Source organism: Gobius niger (genome assembly GCF_951799975.1).
Source record: "Gobius niger genome assembly, chromosome: 5".
Taxonomy (NCBI): domain Eukaryota; kingdom Metazoa; phylum Chordata; class Actinopteri; order Gobiiformes; family Gobiidae; genus Gobius; species Gobius niger.
The window spans coordinates 38,845,443-38,872,714 of NC_136856.1; the positions used below are offsets into that span (position 1 = coordinate 38,845,443).

The 27,272-nt window shown below is 41.3% G+C and overlaps 2 protein-coding genes across 2 annotated transcripts; both read left to right on the forward strand.

Annotated features, from left to right (window-relative positions):
- Positions 1-214: 214 nt before the first annotated feature.
- LOC306962766 (transmembrane protein 263) lies at positions 215-10,868 on the forward strand. The gene is made up of 3 exons (XM_079556042.1): positions 215-397; positions 6,342-6,435; positions 9,266-10,868. The coding sequence occupies exons 1-3, from the start codon at positions 389-391 to the stop codon at positions 9,571-9,573; spliced, it is 411 nt and encodes a 136-aa protein (XP_079412168.1). The 5' UTR covers positions 215-388; the 3' UTR covers positions 9,574-10,868.
- A 925-nt stretch (positions 10,869-11,793) lies between these two features.
- On the forward strand, positions 11,794-24,069 carry hgh1 (HGH1 homolog). The gene is made up of 9 exons (XM_079556988.1): positions 11,794-11,922; positions 13,071-13,180; positions 15,664-15,802; positions 16,941-17,078; positions 17,252-17,403; positions 18,098-18,198; positions 19,411-19,509; positions 20,000-20,214; positions 23,880-24,069. The coding sequence occupies exons 2-9, from the start codon at positions 13,071-13,073 to the stop codon at positions 24,003-24,005; spliced, it is 1,080 nt and encodes a 359-aa protein (XP_079413114.1). The 5' UTR covers positions 11,794-11,922; the 3' UTR covers positions 24,006-24,069.
- Positions 24,070-27,272: the final 3,203 nt, after the last annotated feature.

Below are 27,272 nucleotides of genomic sequence, written 5' to 3' on the forward strand. Positions count from 1 at the left end.
TATCTCGATCTGACTGGCCCAACCGGCCCAAAAGTATGTCGGCCCATCGGGAAAACTCCCGAATCTCCCGATGGCCAGTCCAGCCCTGTTTATGCTCCAACTTGATGTTCCTCATATTTGTGTACACTCTGCTTGTATTCTGAAGCCTCGCGGCGGAAGTGCGGCGCGCGTTCGGCTCCGTGCGCTGCGTAAACTTGCCACGTCGGCACAAACTGACGCAGGACGTGGCCGCGCGTGGAACCCTTCTCTGTCTCTCTCTCCCGAGCGCGAGCGTGGACCGTCTCTGCTCCTGCAACAAACTCACGGGCCCGGGAGTTCTTTTTTTTTTTTTAACGGCGACAAAAGCGACAAACGCGAGGGACAAGACGCGCCGCGCGGGAGGGAAAACATGGTGAAGGTAAGAAGAAAACCTGAGCATCTGCACGAAAACTGCGCAGAAATCAGCCCAAGCTCTGCGCCACGGAGCCAAAAAACTCTCTCGGTCTGACTCCATCTGTGACCGCTCTCACTTTGGCGTCAACAACTTTTTCTTCGCTGCGCACGAAAACTCCAACTAAAACCTGGCAGTGTCTGGGCTGAAAACGGCTTTGAATTCCGTCTCAGTCATGTCGGGAATCCTCCGAACGTCTGTCGCGGCCGAAAACACAGAAAATGCATCGAAAAACATCTTTCCATGACTTTTTTAACGCAAAAGTTCGTTAAAAAAAACTGGACAACAATGATCTAAAACCATTTCTTAAACGCGCAGCTGCAGTTTTGGGCCTGAAATTGTCTTTAGAACATCGACATTTCCCTCATTGAAGTTTAATTGAATGTTTGCAAATCTTAAAACAATGACATTTGTTCTGATTTAATGTGTAGTATAGTGCATTAAAATGACATTAACTCGCTGCCGCACGTTCAAACCCCACCAAAACATCGGGCTGCTCGATAATTGAAAAAATAATAATCACGATTATTTTTGTCATAATTGAAATCACGATTATTCGAACGATTATTTGTTGCCTTTAAAAAAGTATTTTATCTATATATTTATTAATAAAAAAACTATGCTGATATTTTCTGTTTTCTGAACAGTCATAAAAGTACAAATGATTTCAAGTTTGCCTCGGTTAAGGAGAGGTCTCTGTTTCACACCTGCCCCCTGCTGGCCAGCCCTCACACCTGCGCAAGCAGACTGAGCAGCGCGGCCTGATGACATCATCACTCGGCGCCGTTTGCTTTTTATGTCAGGAAAAAGCATGAGCCGTGGCACGTGAAATGTGAAGGGAAAATAAACCCAGCGCCGTGAAATAATGCAAGAAAAAAGTGATTTTTTTTTTTTTTTTAAATAGAAGAAAAAAAATAGTTGGAAAAAAAAAAAATGCTAGTGCTAATTTTGTAATCGTTTACTGTTGTAATCGAATTTCGATTAATTGCACAGCCCTACTAAAACATGTACAATAGGGCCCCCTCTGTGAAACCCTGCCCCCCGAAAACGATTATTGTCCAATCATGTACCTCATAGCAACCGTTGCCGTCCGTCATTCTCCGGACTCTGACTTTGAAGACGGTGTGCGTGCCGTTCCATTTTCTTCCATACCAGTGCTTTAACGATACTTGGTTTTCGATACAGACGCCTGAACGATACTTTGTTTTTCCGATACCGATTCTAAAACATTTGTCGTCTAGCGCCGGAAAACAGGAAAAGTAAGGAAGATCTGCAAATTTACAATATCGAGTTCATCTCCAGTGTCAAGAAAGGAGGGAAAAATGGGGAAATATTGAGACATTGTGGTTAAAATGAAGACAAAATGTGTTTAGAAATTGGGAGAAAATGGGGCCAAAATGGGAATAAATTGGGGGGGGGGGGGATAGGCAAAATATTGATAGTTAAAATGAGCAAACATGAGGGAAAAAATGGGAAAACAAGACAAAATTGGGGGGGGGAATCTGCTAGCGTAAGGATACTGCTCATACTCTATCCATACGATCATTCGCTGTGGTTTACTTCCCTGAGTTTCAGCGGATGTTGAGGTGAATATTTGGCAAAAGCTGGCGCCTCCAGCGGCTGGTCCGGTGGCCAGGGGGGCGACTGCAGAGAGGCAGGTATCGGTAAAAAAAACAGCGGTACCCATCCCGAGTGGAGCTGGTCATTAAGAGCATGTTTTCTACTGATGCAACATTATTGTCCAAAATGTTCCACGGTGTGCCTTTAACCTCTTTCCCCAGCGCCTTAACCGAGCGCATTTTCTGCAGTTCAGCTTTACCTGAATCTAAAAGCAACAGTGAAATGCTCATTTGAATGCCAAGACCTACAAAACTTCTTTGTCTCGTCGGTGCAGATTTTTCTCGTGTTTTCGCCACAATTTTGCCGCATGTTTTTTACGTCACATTTTTGTTGAGTTCAGTTGTGCCCTTGTTTTGATCCTGTTTTGATCCTGCAGCCGTACTCCCAAGCACAGAGTTTTTTTTTTATCCAAACGTTTGCCGTATTCCATGTGACAACGCTGGGCTGAGTCATATTTTTAACCACGCTGGTTTTTGTGTAATTAAAAAAGTTAAAGCCCAAGTCTTTATGCCCTTTTTAGGAACCCGCTCTGTGGGCGGAGCCAGGTGCACCATGTTATTTTCACAAACACACAGGACCATTGCCATAATGGTGATAATGCATCTCGAAATATTCAATCTATGGTTCAGCGTAAGAGAAGCCCCGCCCTAAAGCGCCGTCACGATAATTACTATATCGACTTATCGTTCAATAAATCATGGATAAACGGTACATTTTGGGGCTCGATATTAATCGTATGTACATTTATCAGCATCCCCCCCCTTTTATCTTTGTGAAACTTTGATTTCTAACTGAAGCAAATTGAGTTACGTTATATTTCAGTATCCAGTATCATTAGAGTCAATAATATCGTTTATCGCGATACATTTGATGCCTCTATATATCGAACTTCAAATTTATGATCGTGACAGGCCGACCGCCCTGTTTGTGAACACTGTTTTTGCTGATCATAGATTAGGATTATTGTTATGATTATTATTATTGAACTAAATCATTAACCCCTTAACTCCCACCTGAACCGAGCACATTTCCTCCAGTTTGGCTTTACCCCAGTCCAAAAGCTTCTGGAAAAAAGCTGTGAAAATAGCAACAAAACTGAGACGAAAACAATGATGGAAATGTGACAAAAAAGTGAGAAAACATTGTCAAAAAAAATGACGAAAAATTGATGAAAAAGTGGCAAAAATGTCACAAGAAATTGACAAAAAATGACAAAAAAAATGACAAAAAAATGACAAAATGTGACAAAAAAAAATGTGATAAAAATTTGACAAAAATGTGACAAAAAATGACAAAATGTGACAAAAAATTACCAAAATTTGATATAAAAATGAGAAAAAAAATGACAAAATGTGACAAAAAAAAATACAAAAATGTGATAAAAATTTGACAAAAAAATTACAAAAATGTGACAAAAAATGACAAAATGTGACAAAAAATTACAAAAATTTGATATAAAATTGACGAAAACATGACAAAAATGTGACAAAAAAATAAAAAAAATGTGATTAAAAAATAAAAAAAATATGATAAATATTTAACAAAAAATGACAAAAATGTGACAAAAAATGACTAAAAAACGTACAAAAATGAGTTGAACACCCAACAAAAAAATGATGGAAAAAAATCTGATGACGTGAGGAAAAAGATCCTCTCGGTTCAGGCGGGAGTTAAGAGATTAAACAAACACAAAAAATGAAATAATCAAAAGCAAGTATTGAAAAAATAAAAAAGGGACAGACTTAATTAAAGGAAGTATCTGGTTGTTTCAGCTCAAATAAATGACCCCCCCCCCACACTTCTCCAAATGTTTCCAATTGTTCTTTAAAGTCCACTTCTTGACGGAGCTAGCTAACATTTAGGGGGCGGGGCTTTTGTGAAAGGTCAGTTGGGTCTGATGCCGGCGCAGACACAGTGTACGGAGATAAGACCAGGACACGGTGTGAAAACAACCACACAAACCGTCACACGCCAGCGTCCATGGCAAATATAATCAGCTTAAGAGCTAGAAACGACTTCGACATATTCAACCTATAGCTGAGTAATAAATCCACAGGGAGTAAGATTTATTTCCCTTATTTCAAGTAAAGTTTACCAAAAGTTCAGGTGAAAGTTTCTTCTAAAGCGTCAGAACTAGCACAGTGTTCAGAGAGATGAGACCAGGACACGCTGTGAGAAAACCTCCACAAACACAAATGCTCTTGTAATAACCATTTGTCCTTGGTTTGAGCTGATAAGGGAAATAATCTGAATATTTTGTCACTTAATGGAGAAAGACGCCTCTCATTGCACTTGAAATGACTTCCGTTTACTTGGAATAAGATGCTTGTTCTCATATTGCAGCAAAACTCATTTATTTTTCATTTTACATTACATTTGTTTTTACAAGTCCTGATCTTCCCTGATTTCTCCATAGATCTGATGCATTATTTTCCTCGTTCACCTGCAGCGTCGTTTTAAAAACACTCTCCATAAAACGAAGTGTGACAGTTTGGATTCGTGACACGGAATTTGACCCAGAAATGTCAGAGATCTGACCCAGTTTTCTGAAGCGTGTTCTTGACGGGAGCGTTTACTGACATGTCGCGTCATGTCAGAGTTTGGTCTCGTCTGCTTTTCTGCTTTGAACATCGTCCCAGAGAAAATGTCTTTGTCTGATCAGGAAAAGGTTTGAGTCTCGTAGTGTTTTTGCTCGATACTCAACTAAATACCAATAAATCAGAGTTTGGCGGGTAGCGTCATGAATAATTGTCTGCCCCTACAAGTTTAAGTGATACTGATATGAGGGGGTGGGCTGACAGCTGAGTGACCAGTGACATCACGTTCTGAACCGCGGCGCCCACTGGACGGCAAAAGGGCCACACAGGCCTTCGTACTCTATTATGTTTAGCAGGATCTTTTGTCAAAAGTTTTCAGCTCATGGTAAATGAACACACATGGCTCTTGTGGTTGGCCGGGGGCTAGGCCTGTCACGATAACAAATTTGAAGTTCGATATATTGAGGTCAGAAAGTATCGCGATAAACGATATTATTGACTCTAACGTCTCAGCCATAAAAAATGGCAGTAAAGTTATATAAAATATAATGAAACTCAATTTGCTTCAGTTAAAAATCAAAGTTTTACAAAGGAAACAACAGGGGGGAAATGCTATTAAATGTACAGACGATAAATATCGATCTGGTGAAAGTGTACCGACTATCCTACTACAGTCTGTCAGTTCTGTCCAATGGCCGCTGGTTGCACTGCTTCATGACCGCGACCCTAGGGGACGACATTGGCCTCCATTGCTGTAGTGCCTCTATGTACAGTAAGGGCAGCAAAACAAGTTAGTTTTTCATTAGAATGCATTGCACTTTACACACGTTTTAAGCAACTGTAAAGCCTGGTTTCTCATTGTTTTTTAATTTTCTCCAGCTAGATAGTTTCAATTAAATAAACCAGGTAGGTTTTCGTAAGAAACATTTTAGAAATCTTGTATATTAATGAGGGCCGGTCTTTGATTGACAGACTGTTAAAGAGCTAATGGCCGCCCCAGTGAAGGTTCCGCCTTTTTTAGAACATGAAGTTGTTGGAAGACTCATTTTAATGCTCTGACTGAGCTCTTTCTCGTGAAAAAAGGGAAGTCTACGGTTTCGGAGATAACGGCCTTTTATCAACCAACAGCCAACAGCCGCTATTGAAAATACCCAAATATCGGCCCGATATATCAGGTGGGTCCCAGGTTGAGAACCACTGATGTAGGCTATACAGACTAGATGTACTGATTCAGGTTTTTTTGCTTCTGATACCGATACTGGGGGTTTGAGTATCTGCCGATATGAACCGATGTGGCTGTTGTGAGTGAAAAAGTGAAGGGTCACTGTGGCACGGCGCCAGCACTTTTTTTTCTTGCAAACAACATGTTACAGGTCAATTATATCTATGAGTGAGCTATAGGAAAACATTACACAAGGATCACTGGACTTTTCTACATTTAATGTCCTGGGTATAAGTCAGGCTTTAGGTTATATTAATATAAACTTACTGAACAACTGAATTCTGAGCTTCAGAATGCGGTACAGCTCATGTTCACTCAGGTTTAGTCAGTGAAAGTCAGATATTTGTAGCTAATACCCGATATCGTATTTTCTGCAGCATCGGGTCCGATATCTGACACCAGTGTGGGATCATCCTAATACAGAATATGGCCTCATAGAGATGGTCATTGGTGTCATTCTCTCCTGGTCCGTGTTAACGTCCTCCCACCTGTTTGACCTCCAGGGGGCGCTGACCTGTGTGTGTCGTTGCAGAATGTGAACAGTTTCGTGTCGGAGCCGCAGCCGTCCACCAGCGTCTGCCCGGAGGAGGAGGAGAGTTCAGCTGCACCGCAGGAGCAGACTCATGGTGAGCGGGACGTCATCTGCACACACGGTTTACTCACACCACACACCCCCGGGGTCCAGGTTTGTCCTGGAGGTTCATGTCCTGGATCCGATCCGTCTGACTTTTTTAGCGTGGAATCAAGGGTCACACCTCGGCTCTTAAATCTGAGACCTTTTACAATTCTCTCTTAAAGGTACGTCAGGCAAGACCAGCCACTTTTGGAGACTTCTTCTAAAGAGTCTGAACAGGACTGCTCTCTGCTGCTTTAGCCCTGTTTTTAGCCCCTGTTTAGCCCCGGTTTAGCCCTGGTTTAGCCCTGGTTTAGCCCTGGTTTAGCCCTGGTTTAGCCCCTGTTTAGCTCCGCTTTAGTCCCGCTTTAGTCCTGGTTCAGTGGCTGCTCCTCGGGGACTCTCTGATGAAACACTCGCTCCTTGTTTCTCCTCAGGAGAGTTTTGTTTGTCTCTAAACCTCTGCTTCAGCTGCTATTTCTGTCGCTGCTCCGGGAGGGCGGGAGGGCATCTGGAGCGTTCCTCGCTCTGTCTGTGGCTGATTACAAATTGCAGCATAAACATTTGGTGAAGGCAAGAGAGGGCGTGAGCATTTTACTGTGGATTACATAAATATGTGAAAAATATGTTGTAAGTTTTCTTCCATTTAATTGTAATATATGGTATAACTCCAATAACGCTGGTGATAAAAAAAAATAATAATAAAATAAAAAAATAAAAATATATATATTTTTTTGACCCAATATTGACCAAAGAGCTGCCCTTAAACAAACACCACTGTAGTGGTCAATGAATGAAGCTCTGCCCTGTGTCATGAGGACAGTTTAGTTGTGATGGTGTTTGAGACGGCTCAGGATTGTAGGATTTAGAACAGTGTTAGAGGAAAACATTAAATCTCTATTCATCATTTTATCACACTGGGTCAGGCTGTACAGTCGTACTAGCTGGTCTCCTGGTCTCCGGGTCCCGCACCGATGGTAAATAAACTTCTCCTGTATAAGACATCCAGACTGCTGACTGTTCTTCATCTATCCTCTTTCCATTGCTAATTCTCTAACAATTACGAGGAGTTCACTCATTTATTTACTTGTTTAGGACAGTGCATGTTAATGAACATACATGGGTCTCATGCATGTAAACGCGCCACGCCGGTTTGTAGCATAGGCTCATTTCCAACCGTCATCCCACACTTACATTTCCAAACACGCTCTCATTCATCCTGGCCTATTGTACATGTTTTAGTGGTATGCAGACACTGGAAGAACATGCTAACTCCACAGAAAGGCTTTGTCTGGGAATCGAACCCGGGACCTGCTAACTCTGATACACGAGCGCTAGCCGCTGTGCCCCCGTGCCGTCCTGGGTTACTGGGCCTGTAACAGACTTTGAAGTTCGATATATTGGGCCTGTTGGATAAACAATACTGTTGTAAACCTGCAGACGCTGCAGCGTGTGAGCTCCTGGTCCTTTAAAGCTGCTAAACCTGCCCGACCAACCCACAGTTTGACTGTGGTTTTGAAAGCTGTTGTTTTTCCTGCTTGAGCAGAGCCGCACCATCATCCAGGAGGATGTGCAGAGGGTCTGAGGGTAGGAAAGATCCTGTGCTGTTCTCTTCTTCATGAAGAGCTCTGCTCCACATGTTGGGCTTTATGGGTCGACCCGAGACCTCCCTACTTTGAAGTGCATTTACTTCAAAGTTGGTTCAGTCCGTGTTCACACGCGCTCACACACTGCACCATCAGCCACATAACAACGATAAACCTGTTCCCATGACAACGGGAGGCTTTAACAATACTTGGTTTTTGATAGCCACACCTGAACAATACTTTTTCAGGTACCTGGTAAATACGTATAAGATGAATAATGTGTGGGAAAATGGGGTTTAAAATGGGAACAGATGGTTGGAGTGGTCACTGCTCATGGACAGAGACGGTTAAATGTGATCAGTAGAACATTTGAGCGATGTTTTGTTTCAGAAATGGCCCGAGGCATCATCAACACAGCCGATGGTCCTGCTGCTCCTCTTTGCTTTCACCAAACCACAGTAACAGAGCTGCTTCCAACACTCTCAGTGACGCAGTACAAGTTTAAAAGAACCTTGTGTACGAAGAAGAGGAACTGCCTCGTTGTCTCTGCAGTGTTGGGTTTATTCATGAGTCAGAAGAGTCACACCCAAGAATTTATTTCACAGTGTGTTTGTTTTCTTGAGCAGCGTGAGAGCAGCCCTGTGCTCTTCCTGGGTACACAGGACGAGGGCGGGAGCATTCGACACGTGCAAACAGAGCTGACACATATTGACACAAATGAACATCTCAGTATTTGTGTGCACTCTCTCAAAACTGATCTGGAAGCGATAACGTCAGAAATATGTAAAGATATTCTGCAAACATCTGAATTTACATCGAGTTGTCGCTCCAAAAGATCAACGGGGCATTCCCCCTTTTCATCTCCCAATTTTTCCTAAATGGTTTTTACCCTATGTTGTAATTTGCATTTCTTCCCATTTCCCCCATATTTTGCCCATTTTTGCATTTTTGAAAGAAAAAAAAAATCCATGTTTTTCCAAAATCTTCAACCTATTATTTTCTTCAACAATGTTTTGCAACTTTTTCTGATTATTTTTATTTCTTTTTTTTTATTTCCACATTTCCCCAATTTTTCCAGCATACTATTTTTCCTATTTTTCCCATATAATTGTATATATATAATATAAACATATCTTTTGCCCACATTTCTTGCCTTGAAAGTGGTTATTGTAATCTTGTAGACGATATATTGTCCTGCTGTTGACCTCCCAGTAAAAACATGTACACTAGGGTGATGTGATGTGTTTTGCTCCTCAGACCCTGCGGCGGCGGGGAAGGACCACGCGGTGGCGGAGGCGGCGCAGACCCCCGGGATGGTGTGGCGAGTGACGGGCGGACTCTTCAGCGCCACCAAGTCCGTGATTGGTGCGGCGGCAGGGGGCGTGGCCTGGGTCGGCGGGCGTGGCCTGGAGATCACCAAGGCCACGGTCACCACGGTGCCGGCCATGGGGGCAGGGCTGGTGAAAGGGGGCGTGTCTGCTGTGGCCGGGGGCGTGGCCTCCGTGGGCTCCACGGTCGTGAGCAAAGTGCCGTTCACCGGGAAACGCAAAGACAAGTCGGAGTGAGACGACCGGACCGGGTTCAAACAGCCCGAGGCGCTGCAGGTGGAACTTCACCGTCTTCTCAAAAAAGAGACCAAACTGTACCATGGTTATTTATGACGGTTTGTCCACTCCAACATGGCGCCGCTCCCTGGTCTTTCTCTCGCTTATTCACTGAAAACTAGTTTACTCCCTCTGAACTAAGACAAAACTACACATTTAAACCTGGCTCTGTCCTGGGAGACACTGACCAGAAGGAATGGCTTGGCTTTTTCGCTAAAAAGGATAACGGTCCTGAACAGAAAGGGCAGAAAAAACCCTTTCCACATTCCCCCCCCCAATTTTCCACTTTTTTCTATTCCCCCCACATCCATTTTCTTTTCCCTCAAGTTCCCCCATGTTTTTGTGCAAAATGTTCCCAAATGTTCCAGTTTTTTCCTAGTTTTTCCATCCCAGTTTTTCCCCATTTCTTGCTAATTTCTCCTAAATCTTTCAGCTTTTTTCTATTGTTTTACCCCCAATTTGTTTTTTATTTTTCTCCCAATGTTGTCTACAATTTCCCCCTTTTTTTTCTTATTTCTTCCCATTTTTCCCATTTTTTCCCCCTAGTACCCCAATTCTTTTCTCCTTTTTTCCACCCACGCTATCCCCCTTTTTTTGCACATTTATTTTACCGTTTTTCCCCCTATTTCCCCTCATTTTTTCTAGATTTTTTCCAATGTCCCTCACCTCAATCCTGTGCATTATTTGGATTTTGTCGCTGAAATATCAATCCCTGCCATTTTTACAGATAAACTGCCTGAAAACTTGCCCTTGCATCTTCGCCTCATGTTTATGTCGGTAACGTTCAGCCGAAGTCTCTCATTGATTCCTCTACACTGATCTTTCCCCCTCATCCACCTGCAGCGTCTCGCCGTACTTTCAGACTGTTCCAAAATGTGCCTTCTCCAAACGACTCTGTGAACATTACCGGGACTCGGCTCTATCCTCTAGTCCTGAATCATCTTCTCTCCATCCGGATTTTCTTTGAGCTCGAATCACGTCTGAAGCTGGAGGTCGACGCCGGATCATCGTAAAAAAAAAAAAACTGCCACTGCCTGAACCAGAGAACTACAAACATGGCCGACGGTTCACTGAAACTACAAACTTTAATCCGCCTCAATCAGATCAGGACTGGCGTTTGGATCGTTTTAGTTATTTCTAGTTTGTTTGTCTTCGTTTTGTCTTTTCTTTTTTCCATGTTTTTTCGGCGAGTGCTGAGTTCGAGTGAATCTATGCAAACGGAGCGTCTCAATGCAACCATGTTTTATCTGTGAATGTTTTTGTCAATAAAAATAGAATGAATTGTCTTGTGTGTTTGTGTTGCGTAATGTATATTATCATTCAAAAACGTTCTTTGATCTCTTAGCCTCCACCTGAACCGAGCACATATTGTCCATTTTTGCTTTACTCAAATCTAGAAGCTTCTGTAAGAGGAGCAAAAACGAGGATGGAAACGCAACAAAGGAGTAACAAAAGAGCGACAAAAACGTACCCTGGAAAGCAAGAATAGCACAAAGAACAAATAACATGACTAAAAACCACAACAGACCAGAGGGGCAAAATAAAGTGGCAAAAATGCAGAGCTGAGATAAGCGTGACGGAAAAGTGTCTCAAAAAAGGCACAGAAAAAAAACAGAAAAAACAATTAAAATGTGACATAAACCTGGCAATAAGGAGACAAAAAAGTTACCGTCAGTTTTTTTAATTTGACCTTTTTTTCCAGGATCAAACTCATGGAGGTTAAACATCACTTTTTCAAGAATTGTGTAGGTCTTAGCTTTCAAATGAGATGTTACACTGGCTTATATAGGCTGCAAGGTCCAGTCAAGAAGCTTTTAGATTAGGGTAAAGCTGAACTGGAGAAAGCGCTGCGTTAAGGTGGGGGTTAAGGGGTCAATAACTTGCTAAATGTATTTTAGATTTGGATATTCTCGATTTACACGCAAAGCAAATTTTTAATTCAAGTTAAAAGAAAATACATAATAATGAAGGGAATAGAGTGGATTTGGCACCATCTGGCGGCCACCGAGTGTCACTTCACTCCAGTTTTACGGCAGAAGAGAAACGTAAAATTATTGTATTTTTTTTTGTGTCCAATGTTCTCTTGTTTATTGTTACAAAACATTTTTAAGCTTGATTATTCACGACAAAATAAAAAAATAGTTGAAAATACTAGAATCCCTGCGGAAAGAAACCGGAAGTGACGTACCCGGTAGAAACAGTGCCGTGTTTTGCACATGTTTTGGAGCTAAACGTGACAAAATCTGCGTTTTTTATGAGACTGAAGCTGAATTAATGAAAGGAATGAGTGCGGAGCATTAGCCACTAAAGGTAGGTTCATATTTGTCCCTGAAATAATAAACGTTGTGCAGAAAAAGAGCGACGTGGAGCTGTTGTAGCGCTGTAACGTGTCATGTTATGAGTGAAAAATGTCCACCACAAACTTTGTATCAATGTCAAATATAGTTTTATTAACGGCTTTATTAATGTTTCATTGGTGTTTGATTTAGGAGAATGTTTTTTTCTTAAAATGCATCATGAAAAAAATAAAAATAAAATAGCATACAGGGGTAGGCAACGTCAGGCCCGGGGGCCAAATCCGGCCCTCAAGGATTGAACAAGGTGAATTTGATAGATATTATAACGCAAATAAGAGCATGAATACCTGTTAAAGTCCGAGGAAGAGTGGGAGAGATGAGCCACTTTTTGCTTAAGTGGTTATTGTGTAAAAACAATATAATGTAAATACAACATTTTACTAGGAGTTTATAAAAAAAATATCGCCTGGAGAGTGTGTGTTTTAAGATGTTGATTTTACCCCCAAAAGTGTAATTTTACACCAGAAATGTGGGAGCATCTTCATATCTTAAAATCTCAATTTTATATTTTAGTGTTTCCCATTAGCACTTTTATGCAAACAATAAAAGAAAAATGTGAATTTGTCTTTTCATATGCAACATCTGTAGATTTTGGCAAGTTTAAATCATGTGAAAATCAAATCTATAATCTCACATGAAATTAAAAATGTTATATTTTCAAAGTATAATGGTGGATAAACTTACCCACTGGCTCCACTTACCAGCCTACTGTAAAAATGTGGAAAATACTGTCTTTCAAAAGGAAGATCCTGGCAGAACATCCCACTACGTCATATATAATGCACAACATTGGCATTTGCAGCTAATGGTTCTTCACTTTAAGCATCAGTGGTAAGGTTTGGTCCTTGGTGATTTGGTGAGGATGAAAATCAACCCTCCATGACACAAAGTTGCCTACCCGGGTATACATTATAGGAGAGGTACAAAAAAGAAGAAATCTCAAAATAGAAAATCCATAAATATTGGACCTGATCACTGTTTGTTTTTTGAGGGGTTTGGTCCCAATTTGTGTAGAATTTGGGGGGGATTAAAAGCCTTCGAGAGACCTATGACTTTAGGAGGACACTCTGTAGTCAACTGTATTTTCTTTATCTGTTGAAGATGTTGAGTGAGAGTGAGCTGTCGGAGCTGCTGTCGTTCCTCAGACCAGAAACCAGAGTCGATGTGAAGGCGGGAGCCGCGGAGTGTGTGCTGGGACTGTCCGCAAACAAGTACGAAACTGTCCAAAACAATACTTTACTTTACAGAACGACACGGTAATAACGGGAGAGTGAGCTGGGACTGTCCGCAAACAGGTCAAACAATATTATAGGGGAGTTGAAATAAATCGATCCGCAGATATATCACGATATTACATTGTGCGATTCTCGTCCCGACATTTTTTGGGTGAATTATGCATTGCAGCGTTTCTTTTTGGTCCTGCAGTTTTACTCTAGCTGGCTCCTCACGCAGCCAGCTAGAGTAACAATATAATGTAGTGAGAGTTAGAGAAACACGGCAAAAGTTTCACTACTTTCGCTACTTGCATATAACCCATAATGGTTTGCGCCTTGGGGGGTGGCTACGACCTGGAGGTTTTTGAGTGCGAGTGAAGCTACAGCCAAACAATGATGAAAAACAACTCCTGCTGTGCTCGTAATTACTCCAACAATCAAAACGTAATCGGGAACTACAAAGCTCTGCACACGAGGTTAACCAGAGCTTTTTTCCTGATCGACTTTTTGAAATCAATAGATAAAAAGGTGCAGATTTTATTAAGCTTTGGTTTAGTGGAATTGGATATTTTAGCTGCTGGAAAATAGCTGCTGAGCTAAATCTGGTACAAACCATCTCCTCTTGTAAAGACTAATGGTTCTGTACATTGTCCCTGTTTCAATAAATAATGATAATAATAATAATATATGTCAGTATATGTCAATATATGTCAAAATATGACCTGCAGCGAGTCTATAAAAGCAACATGGACGTGTGCGCAGATACTGAGCCGCTTCAGCACAAATGGAGCAAAGAAAAGCTATGACTTATAGCTATAACTTAAACCCAGAGCTAACTAAACCAGTTATAAACCAGGACTGAGCCAGGACTGAATAACAAACTTGAGTTTTTTGGCAAACTGAAAAGCAAAACAGCGTTGACAACAAGAAAGACGTCTTTACCTTTAGCGACAGACCCGGAGGCGGAGCTTACGTGCTGTTGTTTACAACTACAAGCAGCTGCAGCGAGGGGGATATCCAAGATTGTTTGTGGAACAGTGAGCGCTCACTCTGTATTTAGCCCAACGCACACTGAAGCGCAGCGGCGCGGCACGTCCTCTGACACGTGTCACTGTGGGATTTCAACACACACTTTTGCCTCTCATGGACTATTTGGAATTATATTCCATGTGATTATAAAGGACTTAAGAGTAAGTAATACTTTCTTAAATCAGTTGTAAATATATAATTGTATTGCAACAAAAACTTTATTAGCAAAAAATTGCAATAAAATCTAAATCGCAATATTGATAAAAAAAAATCGCAATATTGATTTTTGGCAAAATCGTTCAGCCCTAAACTAACATTTTGTTTTTCTGTCCTTCTGTTGTTCACGAGAATGATCTTTTTGAGCGACAAATCAATGTAAATGTAGAGGTTTGCAGCACATTTTTACAGATTTCTGATGTTTTGCAAAAATATGGCTTCATCATCGTTATCGAGAAAGTCCCAGAAATACTGAGATGTTCATTTTTGTGAACATCAGCTGCACAGGGCATGCAGATCACATCACTCTGCATTATTACAGTTTACACCGCTGTAACTGTGCAACATATGATTTGACCTGCCCCAAAGCCCACAACAAACATGACCTCATGTGACTGTAACCTGAGTCCTGAGACACAGGCCGGACCCTGGGTTTAGTCTTAAGGCGACCGCACACACGGACAAAGAGTGTCCTCTGTTATTTTCTCTGAGACAACGCAAACTGAGGCTTGAGTGACGCTGTAAACCTTGGAGACCGAGATGAGATCTGCTGCAGCAGACACACAGAAACCACCGTCAGGATCAGGCTTCAGTCTGAGCTGTAAACTCCTGACAAGAACATCCATTTTTCTGTTTGGATTTTTTTTAAAGATGATTTTACACTAGTCTGGATAAATATTTAATATTTGAAATAAATGATGTTCAAGCCTCAGTCTCCTCCAAACTGTGGACAGAGGCTCCGTTATAAAGACCCTTCAGCCAAAAACATAGACCTGACTGAGCAAAACCATGTGACTCTTCGATTCAGCCTCAGCTCAAATCAAAGCGCTCTCGCTTTGTTAAAAGCCTCTGACGGGCTGTGTTCAGGTGTGCTCCGGCCTTTAGCTTATCCATATCCAATCACAATCCAGGTTTGATGACCGCAATAACCGAAACTTAAGATACTGAGGCTGTGCTTCTTGTTCTGTCTCTGTATTTGAGTGACAGATGTCACTGATCAGACAAGTGGAGCCTCTGAGCTCAGCTTAAGCTGCAGCAGATCAAAGTGTATGTAAAGAGGGCGTGTCCACATAAAGTCCATTCTTGTGTTCTGGTCCAATGTGTTTGAGCAGGAATATGTGGTTTGATGAAAGTCTAAAAGTAATATGACTTCCATCCCTCATCATTTTTGCAGTTTGTGTATTTAAATGGATCAAATATCAAAATCGAATCGCAATATATTTTCTCCTCCTCAGAGACGGCAGCCTGTTCCTTGGTTCCAAACCGGATTTACTGAGGGCCCTGTGGGCGCTGACCTCTGACCCCTCCATCGCCATCGTCAAAGACGTGTATTTCACCTTCATCAACCTGTCAGCCGAGGAGTCTCTGCACCAGGTGCCTCCACACCCACCACCAGGGGGCGCTACAGACACAATCTGTCCATGGTTCTCTTTTATTTGATGCATCAAACTGAGGTCTTTTTATATGAGCTGTGCTGCCTTCAGGGACCTGTGAAACTCCCATTTCCTCTAGGGGATTTTTTTTCACTTTTTTGTTTTTACATTTTTTCCTGTTTTTTTTTCTCACTTTTTCCCCCAATTGTTTTGAACTACAGTGGGTTGGGCACCCTTGTAAATGTTCATGATTTTCCTTTATAAATCATTGGTTGTCTGGATACGAAATTTCAGTTAAATATATCATATAGGAGACAAAGAGTGATGTTTGAGAAGTGAAATAAAGATTTTTTGTTAATTTGGTCATGTATAGGGCTGGGTACAGTTCTATATCTGAACAAAGCTTTATCTTTATATCTATACCAAAATATGTGTTGTCTAGAACCAGAAAGCAGAACAATCATGTCTGCACATTTACAATATCAGGTTCATCTCCAATGACAGGAAATGTGTGAAACATGGAGTGTCATTTTGGGGGAAATGTGGCTAAAAATAAGGAAAATAAGAAGATTGGGTGAAACATTGGGCAAGAAATTGAAAAAATGGAAAGAAAATGGGAAAAACAAATCATTTGATTTGAGCTGAAACAACAAAGCATCAGATATCAGTAGAACCTAAACTTTTTTCCCGATACCAGAGTAGTATCTCATGATTGGATTCACCTGTGTATGGAGGTCAAGGGTCACTGAGGTTACCAAACCAATTTTAAGTCCTAATAATTAGTGCTAAAGGTATTGAAATCTATACAATGACAAGGGTGCCTACATTTATGCATATGCCTAATTTTGTTTAAATAATTCTTGCACACTTTCCATAAATCATATAAACCTATATGATATATTTAACTGACATTTCTTATCCAGACAACCAACGATTATAAAGGAAAATCATGAACATTTACAGGGTTGTCCAAACTTTTGCAACCACTGTATTTTCCCCAAAGTTTTTTCATATTATTTTTTCACTTTTTTTCTTTCCTTTCCACTGACACACCACTCTGATCGCTCAGGGCCTGTACTTTTCCTCGTGCTGCCTTCACGGACCTGTGTAACTGGTATTTCCGCCCATGTTGCCTTCAGGTGCTGGTGTCGGAGTTGGACGTCCTGCCGCTGCTCTGCAAAAACCTCCTGGATCCTTCGTTTCCGTTTTCAGACCAAATCTGCACCATCCTGTCCAACCTGAGCCGCAGCGACCGGACCTGCCCCGCCGTCTACAAGGTCAGATGCCCTTCCTCACCACGACACGGCTTCAAGGCGAACACGGGAAACATGACATGTCCAAATACCAATGTGACAGTTCAATATGAGGGATGCATGTGTAGCAAGAGGTGAACTTAACTCTAACGTGTGTGATGGATGTTGAACGTGTGCTTCTGTGGCGCTGCGTTCAGGTGCTGCAGGACAAAGTGGGACTGTCCAAACTGGTGGAGATCTTCTGCTGTGAGAACTTTAACCCTAAAGCCACGCTGCACTTCATCGGGCCGTTACTGTCCAACTTCAGCCAGCTGCCGGAGGCCCGAGAGGAGCTGCTGGACCCGAGCAGGTCAACCTCAACATTTCTGCAAAACATCACAAATGTGCTGTGAACGTCTGAATTTACATTAGTTTATCTTCTTTTTTCTGTCTTACTATTTTTTCCCCAACGCTCTCCCTGCCTGGCGTTGTCACTGTATTTCCATTGCCTTTTTGTTGAGTTTTCATCACATTTTTCCCCACATTCTTATCACTTTTTGTCACTATTCTGTTGCTGATTTGTGGCATTTTCATCCCCGTTTTCGTCTCATTTTTGTCGCTGTTTTGACACTTTTTTTTCAAGGAGCCTTTCGATTTGGGTGAAGCCAAACTGGAGAGAATGCGCTTGGTTCAGGCGGGGGTTAAGAGGTTAATTAAAAATAAAATAAATTGGGAGGGGGCTGGGAAAAAAATAGCATTTAAGAAAAAAAATGGCGACATTTTGGGGGAAAATCAAGGAAAATGGGGTGGTGAATAAAAAAAGAAAGGAGGGGAGAAATAAAAAAAAAAAAAAAAGGGAACATTTCAAATCTGGTTTAATGATGTCAGTTTGTTTTTTAATATTAGTTCTGCACCGACAAGCTGTGACTAAAATCTGCAGATATTTTGGTCAACTCCTAACAACTATGTGAAAAATAAAAGAAGGGACTTAAAACACGTGAACTTGAGTTTCAAAGAGCCTCATGCACTTCTGTGATTGTAATCCTGTATTTACGTTGTTGCAGGTGTGTGGTGCAGAGGCTCCTCCCCTTCACTCAGTTCGAAGGCTCCGTGGTGCGAAGGGGCGGAGTCATCGGGACGCTGAGGAACTGCTGCTTCGACCACAGTGAGCGCCTTTACTGTTCACGTCTTAGCTTTTACTCTGTCAGAGTAGAAAAGCAGACCAAGCTCTCTTTCCCACGCTTATTCATTCACAAATACTGACATGTTTGGTATCCACGTGTTGCACGAAAGGCTGCGGCCCGAGATGACGCTGTAATCCAAATATGGTCATTTCCTGCGTGGGAGACAGCAGCGGCTAGAGACGGGACAAACATACACGGGGCGCATGTGCAGACAAAGGGACTAAACTTTAGGGCCGTTTTCTCAGGTCCAGGTCGACCATCTGAGAGAAAACAGCTGCATCGTTTACAAAGCTAAAGGCTAACTTAGCATAACATGACAGGCTGAATTACACGTGCTCCAGTAAGAAGCTTTCTCAAAGTCTGTCATCTTTACCAGGCAGCAAAGTGAATTAACTCGATGCTCGTAGCGCCGCACGGCTCTACTGTGTTGTTCTTCTGAAATAATGAACCACGACCTGAGCCTTGAATCATTTTTGAATGCTCTGTGGCTCTTCTGCAGTCACAAAGGCCTCCCCATTGTTGCCATGAAAAGATCGGCTGTTTTTTCTTCTCAACTTATAGTTTACTAATACCAGGAGTAGTTCGAAATCCACGCAGTAATCTTCACTTTACTGTGCGGATGCCAAACTACTCCTGGTATTATTACGCCTTACAATGTAGTTTCCCCTTTTATCCGCTTAGAAAATCAACATTGTTTAATTGTGTGTAATTATACTTTGTAGTGCAACACTTCACGTAACCATATTTAAATCGGGAAAGCGTGGAAGAGCTTGGTAGCTTCTATCTTGACCAGTTTTGGAGCTATAGAGGAGAGAGGGAGAGGCTAAATGCTAACGCCGTCTGCGCTGTGTTTACGTAACTGAAGGCAAAGGGGCAAGACCAGACAGGTCCTAAAGAACTCGTCAAAGCTAAGGCAAGAACATATCTCAGTACTATCTATTCCTTTAGCAACATCTCCATTTTAGTCGCTCCTACAGACTCTTCGCAGGCTCCCACTCATATCAACCACATTTGGAAGATTTTTCAACACTAGAATTTTTACAGATCTAATTCCTGACAGATTTATTGAGCTTTGAACACACAAACACAAGGAGAAATTTTCACTAAGAACTTAACTACTACTAGTACTAACTACTATCCATAAACTAAAGAAGCTCCAAAGTCCCTCTGAGTAAACGTCCGATGTCCTCCAGAGCATCACGAGCGGTTACTGAGTGAAGACGTGGACGTCCTGCCGTTTCTGCTGCTGCCGCTGGCTGGACCTGAGGAGCTCAGCGAGGAGGAGAACGAGGGTAAGAACAAGTCCTGCCTCGGCTCCAGCTGGGCCTTCCATCGTCCACAAGATCATATCCAAATGGCTGTGTGGAAGATCGGCAAATTCAGAATATCGAGTTTAGCTGCAGTGTCAAGAAAGAGGGAGGAACAATTGGGGAAAAAAGGTAAAAACTAATTTGGAACAAGTGGTAAAAAAAAATGGGGAAAGAAATAGTTTAAAATTGAGGGAAAAATGAGGAAATTAGTGGGAAAAAAACATTGAAGAGAAAGGAAAAAATTAAAGAAAGAAGCATGGATGAATGACAGGAAAGAATTAGAATAAACTTTAAAAAAATATGGAAACATATTTGGGAAAACTAACTCCTTGTAGTCTGTTCAGGACAACTATCCTTTTGAGAAATTCAGATGTTTACAGCACTTTATTACATATTTCTCAAGGGCTTCATCATGGTAATCGTTCTTGTATCAGTGTCGCCCAGCCCTGGTTCTAGAAGCTTCTCTGTGCAGGTCTTCCCTTGGACCTCCAGTACCTCCCCGAGGACAAGCAGCGGGAGTCGGACCCGGACCTGAGGAAGATGCTGCTGGAGACGCTGCTGCTGCTCTGCGCCACAGCCAGGGGGCGCCGCGCTCTGAAGGACAGACAGGTTTACCCGCTCATGAGGGAGTTCCACAGCTGGGAGACGGAGAGCGAGGTGGAGAGCGCGGCTGAGAAGCTCATCCAGGTCAGAAACAGGAAAGACTCAGCTTTGTAGATCCACCACTTCAGCTTGTGAAGCTCCTGCTCCTCTGAAAAGGTCCTTTCAAAGCGCTCTGGGGTTTTGTAAAAGCATGGCTCTGAGGTGAAGCTGCTCTTTGCTGTTCAAGGAAGAAACACTTAGAAAACAGCTGTTTAATGCCATTTAAATGCTTAAACACATTGGGCCTGGTCTTCCTCTAGCACTGCTCAAGGGGCAGTTGAAGTCTTTCGTACAAACGACAGTGCACCAGAGCTTTCGCCCAAAGCCTGAGGCGTCGCTCAGAAATAGAGGAGGAGGAGCAAGGCAAAAAAAGCCCCTTGAGGTTAGGTAATTGCAGAATCTAAAACCTCAATTTTATTCAATAAAAGTTTATCATGCTGCCCTATTCTGAAGTGTGGTGTGTTACAAACGACTCAGACTACAACACTCCCTCCTCTTCACATTAACATGGCGGGGAGTTAAGTACATGTCCATGTCCTGAATATATCGATGTTTTGCTCCAGCACCAGGATTAAAGAGCACGGGGTCAAACTCTACGCCACAGAAACATGATCAAAACACCAGCCCACCGGAGCGGAAAATATTCCAGTCTGGTATGGCCTGTGTGAGGTAAAGCTTGGGGAGAGACCACTGCTCTAACATGAGAGTCACTGTGCCAGGTGTGAAAAGTTACTCAAAGATTCTTGAGTAAATGTACCGCCTGCCTCTGCTTCTTTAGTTCTGAGATTATAAGCAAATGCCTGCAAGATAAAACATATAAAGTAGGATCTGAGCCTCTGAGGTGAATAAACCTGTGACGATGTTTCTCCACTGAAGCTGAGGAAGTTCATGTGAGGCTCGTTTTAAAGAATCACTCGTGGTTCCAGAGATATTGGCCTTTTTTTAACGGCTGATAATCAATATTGTATAATAAACAAATATCGACCCGATATACAGTTCAAAACTCAAAAGTTTACACACCCTGGCAGAATCTTTGACATTTTTCAGAGAATGTGAATGATAACACAAAGGAGTAGTTCCAAATTTGCGCAGTAATATCTTCACTTTACTGTGCGGACGCCGAACTACTCCTGGTATTATTACGCCTTACATTTTAGTTCCCCTTTTTATCCGCTTAGAAAATCTTTGGTGTAATGATACTTGGTAGTGTAACACTTCACGTAACCATATTTAAATAGGGAAAACGTGGAAGAGCTTGGGAGCTTCTATCTTCACCTGGTTTGGAGCTATAGTGGAGAGAGGGAGAGGCTAAATGCTAACGCCGTCTGTGCTGTGTTTACGTGACTGAGGGCACGCGTGAAGACCAGACAGGTACAAATGAACTTGTCTAAGCTAAGGGAAGAACATATCTCAGTATGTAAAAAATGGTGGCCTGTTCCTTTAAAGGAGCTATACCTGATTGTACAAAGAAACAGGGTCACTCAAGTTTCAAATTGCTATTTTCTGGTCCAAACTTTCCTAATGCATTTACATCAGCAAAATTCGTCACAGGGACTGAGTTTAAACCAGTATCACTTTTTGTGTTAATTTTGTCAGACACAAGGGTTAGAGATCTTTTACCTTTTCATGTTTCAGCCGCCATCTGCAGGCCGGCATCAGAAGTATCACCGGCATGCGGTGACTTATAAGTGACACGTGTCTGACAAAATGAACCCAAAAAGTGATACTGTAACACAAGTAGACACAATGAACGTTGCGAAGTTTATACGGGCATGAGTTTAAATCAGGTTTCACAACTTTCAGGGAGGAAAACATTACATTTCCATGACATTTTATGACTGTTTCAAAGGCTTTAAAGCGAGTGTTTTTTGGATAAATGTCTGCTTTTACCATATACAGAAGGACAAAACAAATTTTATTCCAATAACAGAAAATTAAAAAAATCAAGGATAGCTCTTTTAATACCATATAAATGTTTTTTCCCCTTTAACATCAATGACAACTTGGATTATTTAGTGGTAGTTGTGAATGAGCCTCATTATTTCCTCGGATGGTAAAACTGGCCATTGTTTTGGGCAAAAAGCCTCCAGTTCCTGTAAATTCCTGGGAACATTATTTCCCATGTGCAGCTTCCAGGCTGATGAGACACTTTTCCTCCAGTATTCTTTAATAACATGCTGCATTTATCCTGAAATCACTTTTGACCACGTTCCCTGAAGCTCACACATCCCTAAAACATCAGTGATCCTCCTCTGTGTTTCACTGTAGGAATGTGCAGCGTTCATCACAGGCCTTGTTCATCCTCCAGTTGTAACGTTTATGGTTGTGGGTTTCATCATTCCAGATGACATTGTTTCAGAAATGTTGAGGCTTGTCTCTGTGCTGTTTGGCATATTGTAAGCGGATACTTTGTGGCATTTGTGAAGTAATGTCTTTCTTCTGGTGACTTGGCCATGCTGCCCATGTTTCCACTTCGAGGTTGAACACTGCTGATCGATTCTCTCAGTACTTTGGATGTCTTTTTAATAACCCTTCCCCATTTAGACGCTTCAACTAGCTTTTCTCACAGATCCTTTGACAATTATTTTGATTTCCTCATGACTCAGAAACCAGAAATGTCAGTGCAGCACTGGATGAAAGATGCAAGGGTCGGTCAGGAGCCTAAAAACTCACTGACCTTTAATACACACAATAAATACAAACATAGATGGTTACCTTTAGTAGCCATTCGAATCCATTGGTGTTCACTTGTGTGCATATTATCAGGCCAAGATCACCAGGGAATGTAAACTTGATCAGGGTCATTTTGGTACTTTCAGAATCAGAATAGTTTTTATTTCCATTGTTTGAGAACAGGTTCACAAACTATGATTTTTTTCTCAGTGCAAACATGCAACATAAAACATATAACACAGACTTTACCTAAAAGTAAGCTATAAAAACTTCAAACTATAAGGCTGTAGGGGCATGCATACAGAAGACTAAAAATAAATAAGCATTTTTATTTTTTATTTTTTGTTTCATTATGATGTAAAAAAGAGTAAACTCAGTTGACCATACTGGACCATACACTATTCTCTGAAAAATAGTGAAACAATAATAAAACAAACAATCTACAATTCTGCCAGGCTATGTAAACATTCGAGCACGACTGTCTCTAATCACTATTAACATTCTGTAGATTTGTAGATCCTGTTAAAAAGGATCAAATTTGACCTGATGCTGCAGAAATCCTGTTTCCGGATTTCGATTGTGAAAAGAGCCAGATGTTTTTTTCAGTCAATTTCCCCAGAACTCGCCTGAACGAACACAAGAATCAGCCCGACTCGGCCACACCAGTGAAAGCTCTAAAGTCAAAGCTACAGTTCCAGTCTCTTGATTAGATTGGATTCACAAACAGCTTTTTCAAAGCATAAATATCAGTCCCATTGTCATTTTAATTTAACGGCGTCTTAGATATTGTGAGTTTTCTGTCTGGTCTTACTAAAACTGTACATTAAAAAGAGCCAGTCTTTTGAACAGCTCTTTGAAATGAACGTTCCCCAAAGACTCGGCTCCAGTAAAGGGCCGTAAATCCATCTCTACACATTTCTACAGTTCCCATAGTTCACTGTCTGTTCCTCTGCCTTATGGACTTATTTATTCCTCATACTGACACGTGTCCTCCTCTGAACAAACGTGGTGGTTTCCTTAACTCTCTCCGTGTGCAGGTGCTGATCGGGGACGAGCCGCAGTCGGGGATGGAGAACCTGATGGAGGTGACGATCCCGGAGGAGGTGGAGAAACAGCTGCGAGACGCAGACGCTACAGAAGAACAGGAGCGGAGCCAGGAGTGAACAACCTGGGAACATTTCCCCCTAAAATATTGTACAAATCACGTCTTTAATACAGTTTAGTGGTTCAATGTTTGACCACCAGAGAGCGCCCTCCCTCTGGTCATGGTTTAACCAGAGAGAGGGCTGACAGACTTGGCTTCTTTACTCCAAATGTTTTCTCTGTTTATGGGATGCAAAAAGTCTCAAATCTAAAGAAAGTAATCGAGATTAAATCTGTCAGTGGCAAAAGCTCCTGAACAACAAGTAAATAAGTAAAACCAGTTCACCGAAATGAAGAGTGGGTCAAATGTGAAGTATCAGCAGCCTTGGGGAGAATGTTTGTAATTGTATTCAGTTACAGAATACTGAATACTTGCGATATAATGTATTTTGTAACTTGTTCCATTACTCTGAATATTTTCACGCTGCTTTGTAGCCTATCTATGAACACATGTGTTGTATACATGATGAGAAACACATGTTAATTTATGTTATTTTCAATTACAAATACAGATCATGCTTTTTAGCTGTAAATAAGTTCATAACAAGCAGAACTTATGAACTTATTTACGGCTGGATATGAAGCTAACCAACCAAGTACCGGTTTTCCTATACAGTTACCCAAAAAGAGTATTCTAAAAATACAGTATTCTATCTGAAACTGCACCGGTCAGTTCAAATGGATGTTATTGGATTGTTTCTATCACCAATTCACTCTTAAAGGCCTGCTTTTTTTTTTTTTTTTAAATGTGTGGAAAATATGATATATGATACTGTATATGACTGTAAATGACATTGTTATTTGGGTTGTGGCTTGTCTTAGGGCAGCCATTTCCAAAGTGCGGGACATCGCGGCCCCTTTTCAGTTCCAAATCCCTCAGGGGCCACAATGATGACAACTGACTCTGTTCAAAGTAAATGGTCAGTACTTTAGAGCTGAAATGACTCATAAAATGACTGGGAATAAAACTTATTTGGGTAATACTTTTACTCAGGTGTATGTAGTTAAGTCACTTTTTCAACTGTTTCTCACACAGTACTTTTTACTTGTACTTCCGTATTATCCAAAGGAAGTTTCTTGAGTAAAATAATACAGGCTTTATCCCCCAGGCCCTATGCCTCATGAACACTTTATTATAGCTCCAGAGGTGTCCCTATTCATTTCACTACATGTTCTGAACTGTTTTAACTTTGTATGTGACAAATAAATGATCTATAGAGTAACTCGTGCCACTGTGTTTTCACAATGAAGCAAAGCAGACTTTTTCACTCACTTACTCTCAGTACTCGAGTAACATTTCTTACTTTTCTTATTCTTACTTCAGTAATTATTTGGGACACTACTTTTTACCTGTGGTTGACTCAAATAATGTCACTAATGTTAGAAAATATTTTGGCTGGTAGTAGTAGTAGTAGTGGTAGTAGTAGTAGTAGTGGAAGTAGTAGTAGTAGTAGTAGTAGTAGTAGTGGTAGTAGTAGTAGTAGTGGAAGTAGTATTAGTAGTAGTGGTAGTAGTAGTAGTAGTAGTAGTAGTTGTAGTAGTAGTAGTAGTAGTAGTAGTAGTAGTAGTAGTAGTAGTAGTGGTAGTAGTAGTAGTAGTGGAAGTAGTATTAGTAGTAGTGGTAGTAGTAGTAGTAGTAGTAGTTGTAGTAGTAGTAGTGGTAGTAGTAGTAGTAGTGGAAGTAGTAGTAGTAGTGGAAGTAGTATTAGTAGTAGTGGTAGTAGTAGTAGTAGTAGTAGTTGTAGTAGTAGTAGTAGTAGTAGTAGTAGTAGTAGTAGTAGTAGTAGTGGTAGTAGTAGTAGTAGTAGTGGTAGTAGTAGTGGAAGTAGTAGTAGTGGTAGTGGTAGTAGTAGTAGTAGTAGTAGTGGAAGTAGTAGTAGTAGTAGTAGTAGTAGTAGTGGTAGTAGTAGTAGTAGTGGAAGTAGTATTAGTAGTAGTGGTAGTAGTAGTAGTAGTAGTAGTAGTAGTAGTAGTAGTAGTAGTAGTAGTAGTAGTAGTAGTAGTAGTAGTAGTAGTAGTAGTAGTAGTGGTAGTAGTAGTAGTAGTGGAAGTAGTATTAGTAGTAGTGGTAGTAGTAGTGGTAGTAGTAGTAGTAGTAGTAGTAGTAGTAGTAGTAGTAGTAGTAGTAGTAGTAGTAGTAGTAGTACTAATGTAGTAGTAAACAGAGTTTGGAGCAGTCCCTTAAAGGGGCCGGGTTTGGCTCGGGTTTCCCTGCCTGGTGACGTCAGAGCTGTGGACGTGCCAAACGTGCGTCTCTCAAGCACGCGCGCACTCGTACACAACACGTGCACGCGCAGAGAGGGGGAGGGGCGAGCTCATACAGAGATGTGTTTACTATGAGCTGCTGCGCTGATGTCAGGCTCAGTCTTCTTACATTTATCCGCTTCTCTCCGCACAAAATCACTACAGTTTCAGCTTCCAACACTTCAGGACATTCACAATGAAGCAGGAACAAGCTGCTCTGGGGCGAAAAGTAACGTTCTCCTTAACAGTGTTTACTTCGTCCACTAAAATATTTAGTCTGAATTTGAGTCAAAGTCATATTTTTCGCGACTAAAATTTACGTAAAACGAATTAAAAGTTGTTTATTAGACTAAAACTGTGACTAAAATGTCCTGATGTTTTTATTGACTAAGACAAGATAAAATAAAAATAAATAGAAATAAAAATGAAAAGAAGAGACTAAAATCATCCAAACTTGACAGTCTGAAAAAAACTCATATTATTTAAATCCTCTGCCAAAGAAACAGCTGTGAGCTTTGTTCATGTGGGAGAAGAAACATGAAGCAGGAGCTGACTAAATAGGATTATAATAAACATTATAAATGCAAAGTCGACTAAATTTACATGCAATTTTAGTCGACTAAAAGTAGACTAAAGTTGACGAGACTTATTTGAGTAAATCTGAACTGAAGACTAAATGAAAATATGTTCAAAATGAACATGCCGCTCAGTCCATAATGAACTTTGTCCAGTTTGTATCAGCCGTGAGCAGAGAGTGTTTATCTCTGTTCGAAAATGAAAACATTGTTTTTATTTTACAATCTGTATAATGAGGTCAAAGGTAGCCTCGGTGAAAACAAACAGGTTTGATTTGAGTCTCTGCATGGTCTCTGAGAGGTCTACTGGGTCTCAAGTATCTGTGGCCACGTTGCAAATACTATTTGTTGTCCTCAATCTGTGAGACGTTTCTGTGACGTCCCCGAGACCTGTCAGATACAAGGAGATCTCAAAGAGACTCTTTAAGATCTCTCTGGTATCTGACAGGTCTCGGAGACCATGCAGAC

What these genes read in the sequence shown, in the direction of transcription:
- LOC306962766 (XM_079556042.1), top strand. An exon ending in ACCGCAGGAGCAGACTCATG is followed by an intron (nt 6,436 to 9,265) that starts GTGAGCGGGACG and finishes TTTGCTCCTCAG; the next exon opens with ACCCTGCGGCGGCGGGGAAG.
- hgh1 (XM_079556988.1), top strand. Translation starts at nt 13,071, where the DNA reads ATGTTGAGTGAGAGTGAGCTGTCGGAGCTGCTGTCGTTCCTCAGACCA. An exon ending in GAGCTGCTGGACCCGAGCAG is followed by an intron (nt 17,404 to 18,097) that starts GTCAACCTCAAC and finishes ACGTTGTTGCAG; the next exon opens with GTGTGTGGTGCAGAGGCTCC. An exon ending in GAACTGCTGCTTCGACCACA is followed by an intron (nt 18,199 to 19,410) that starts GTGAGCGCCTTT and finishes GATGTCCTCCAG; the next exon opens with AGCATCACGAGCGGTTACTG.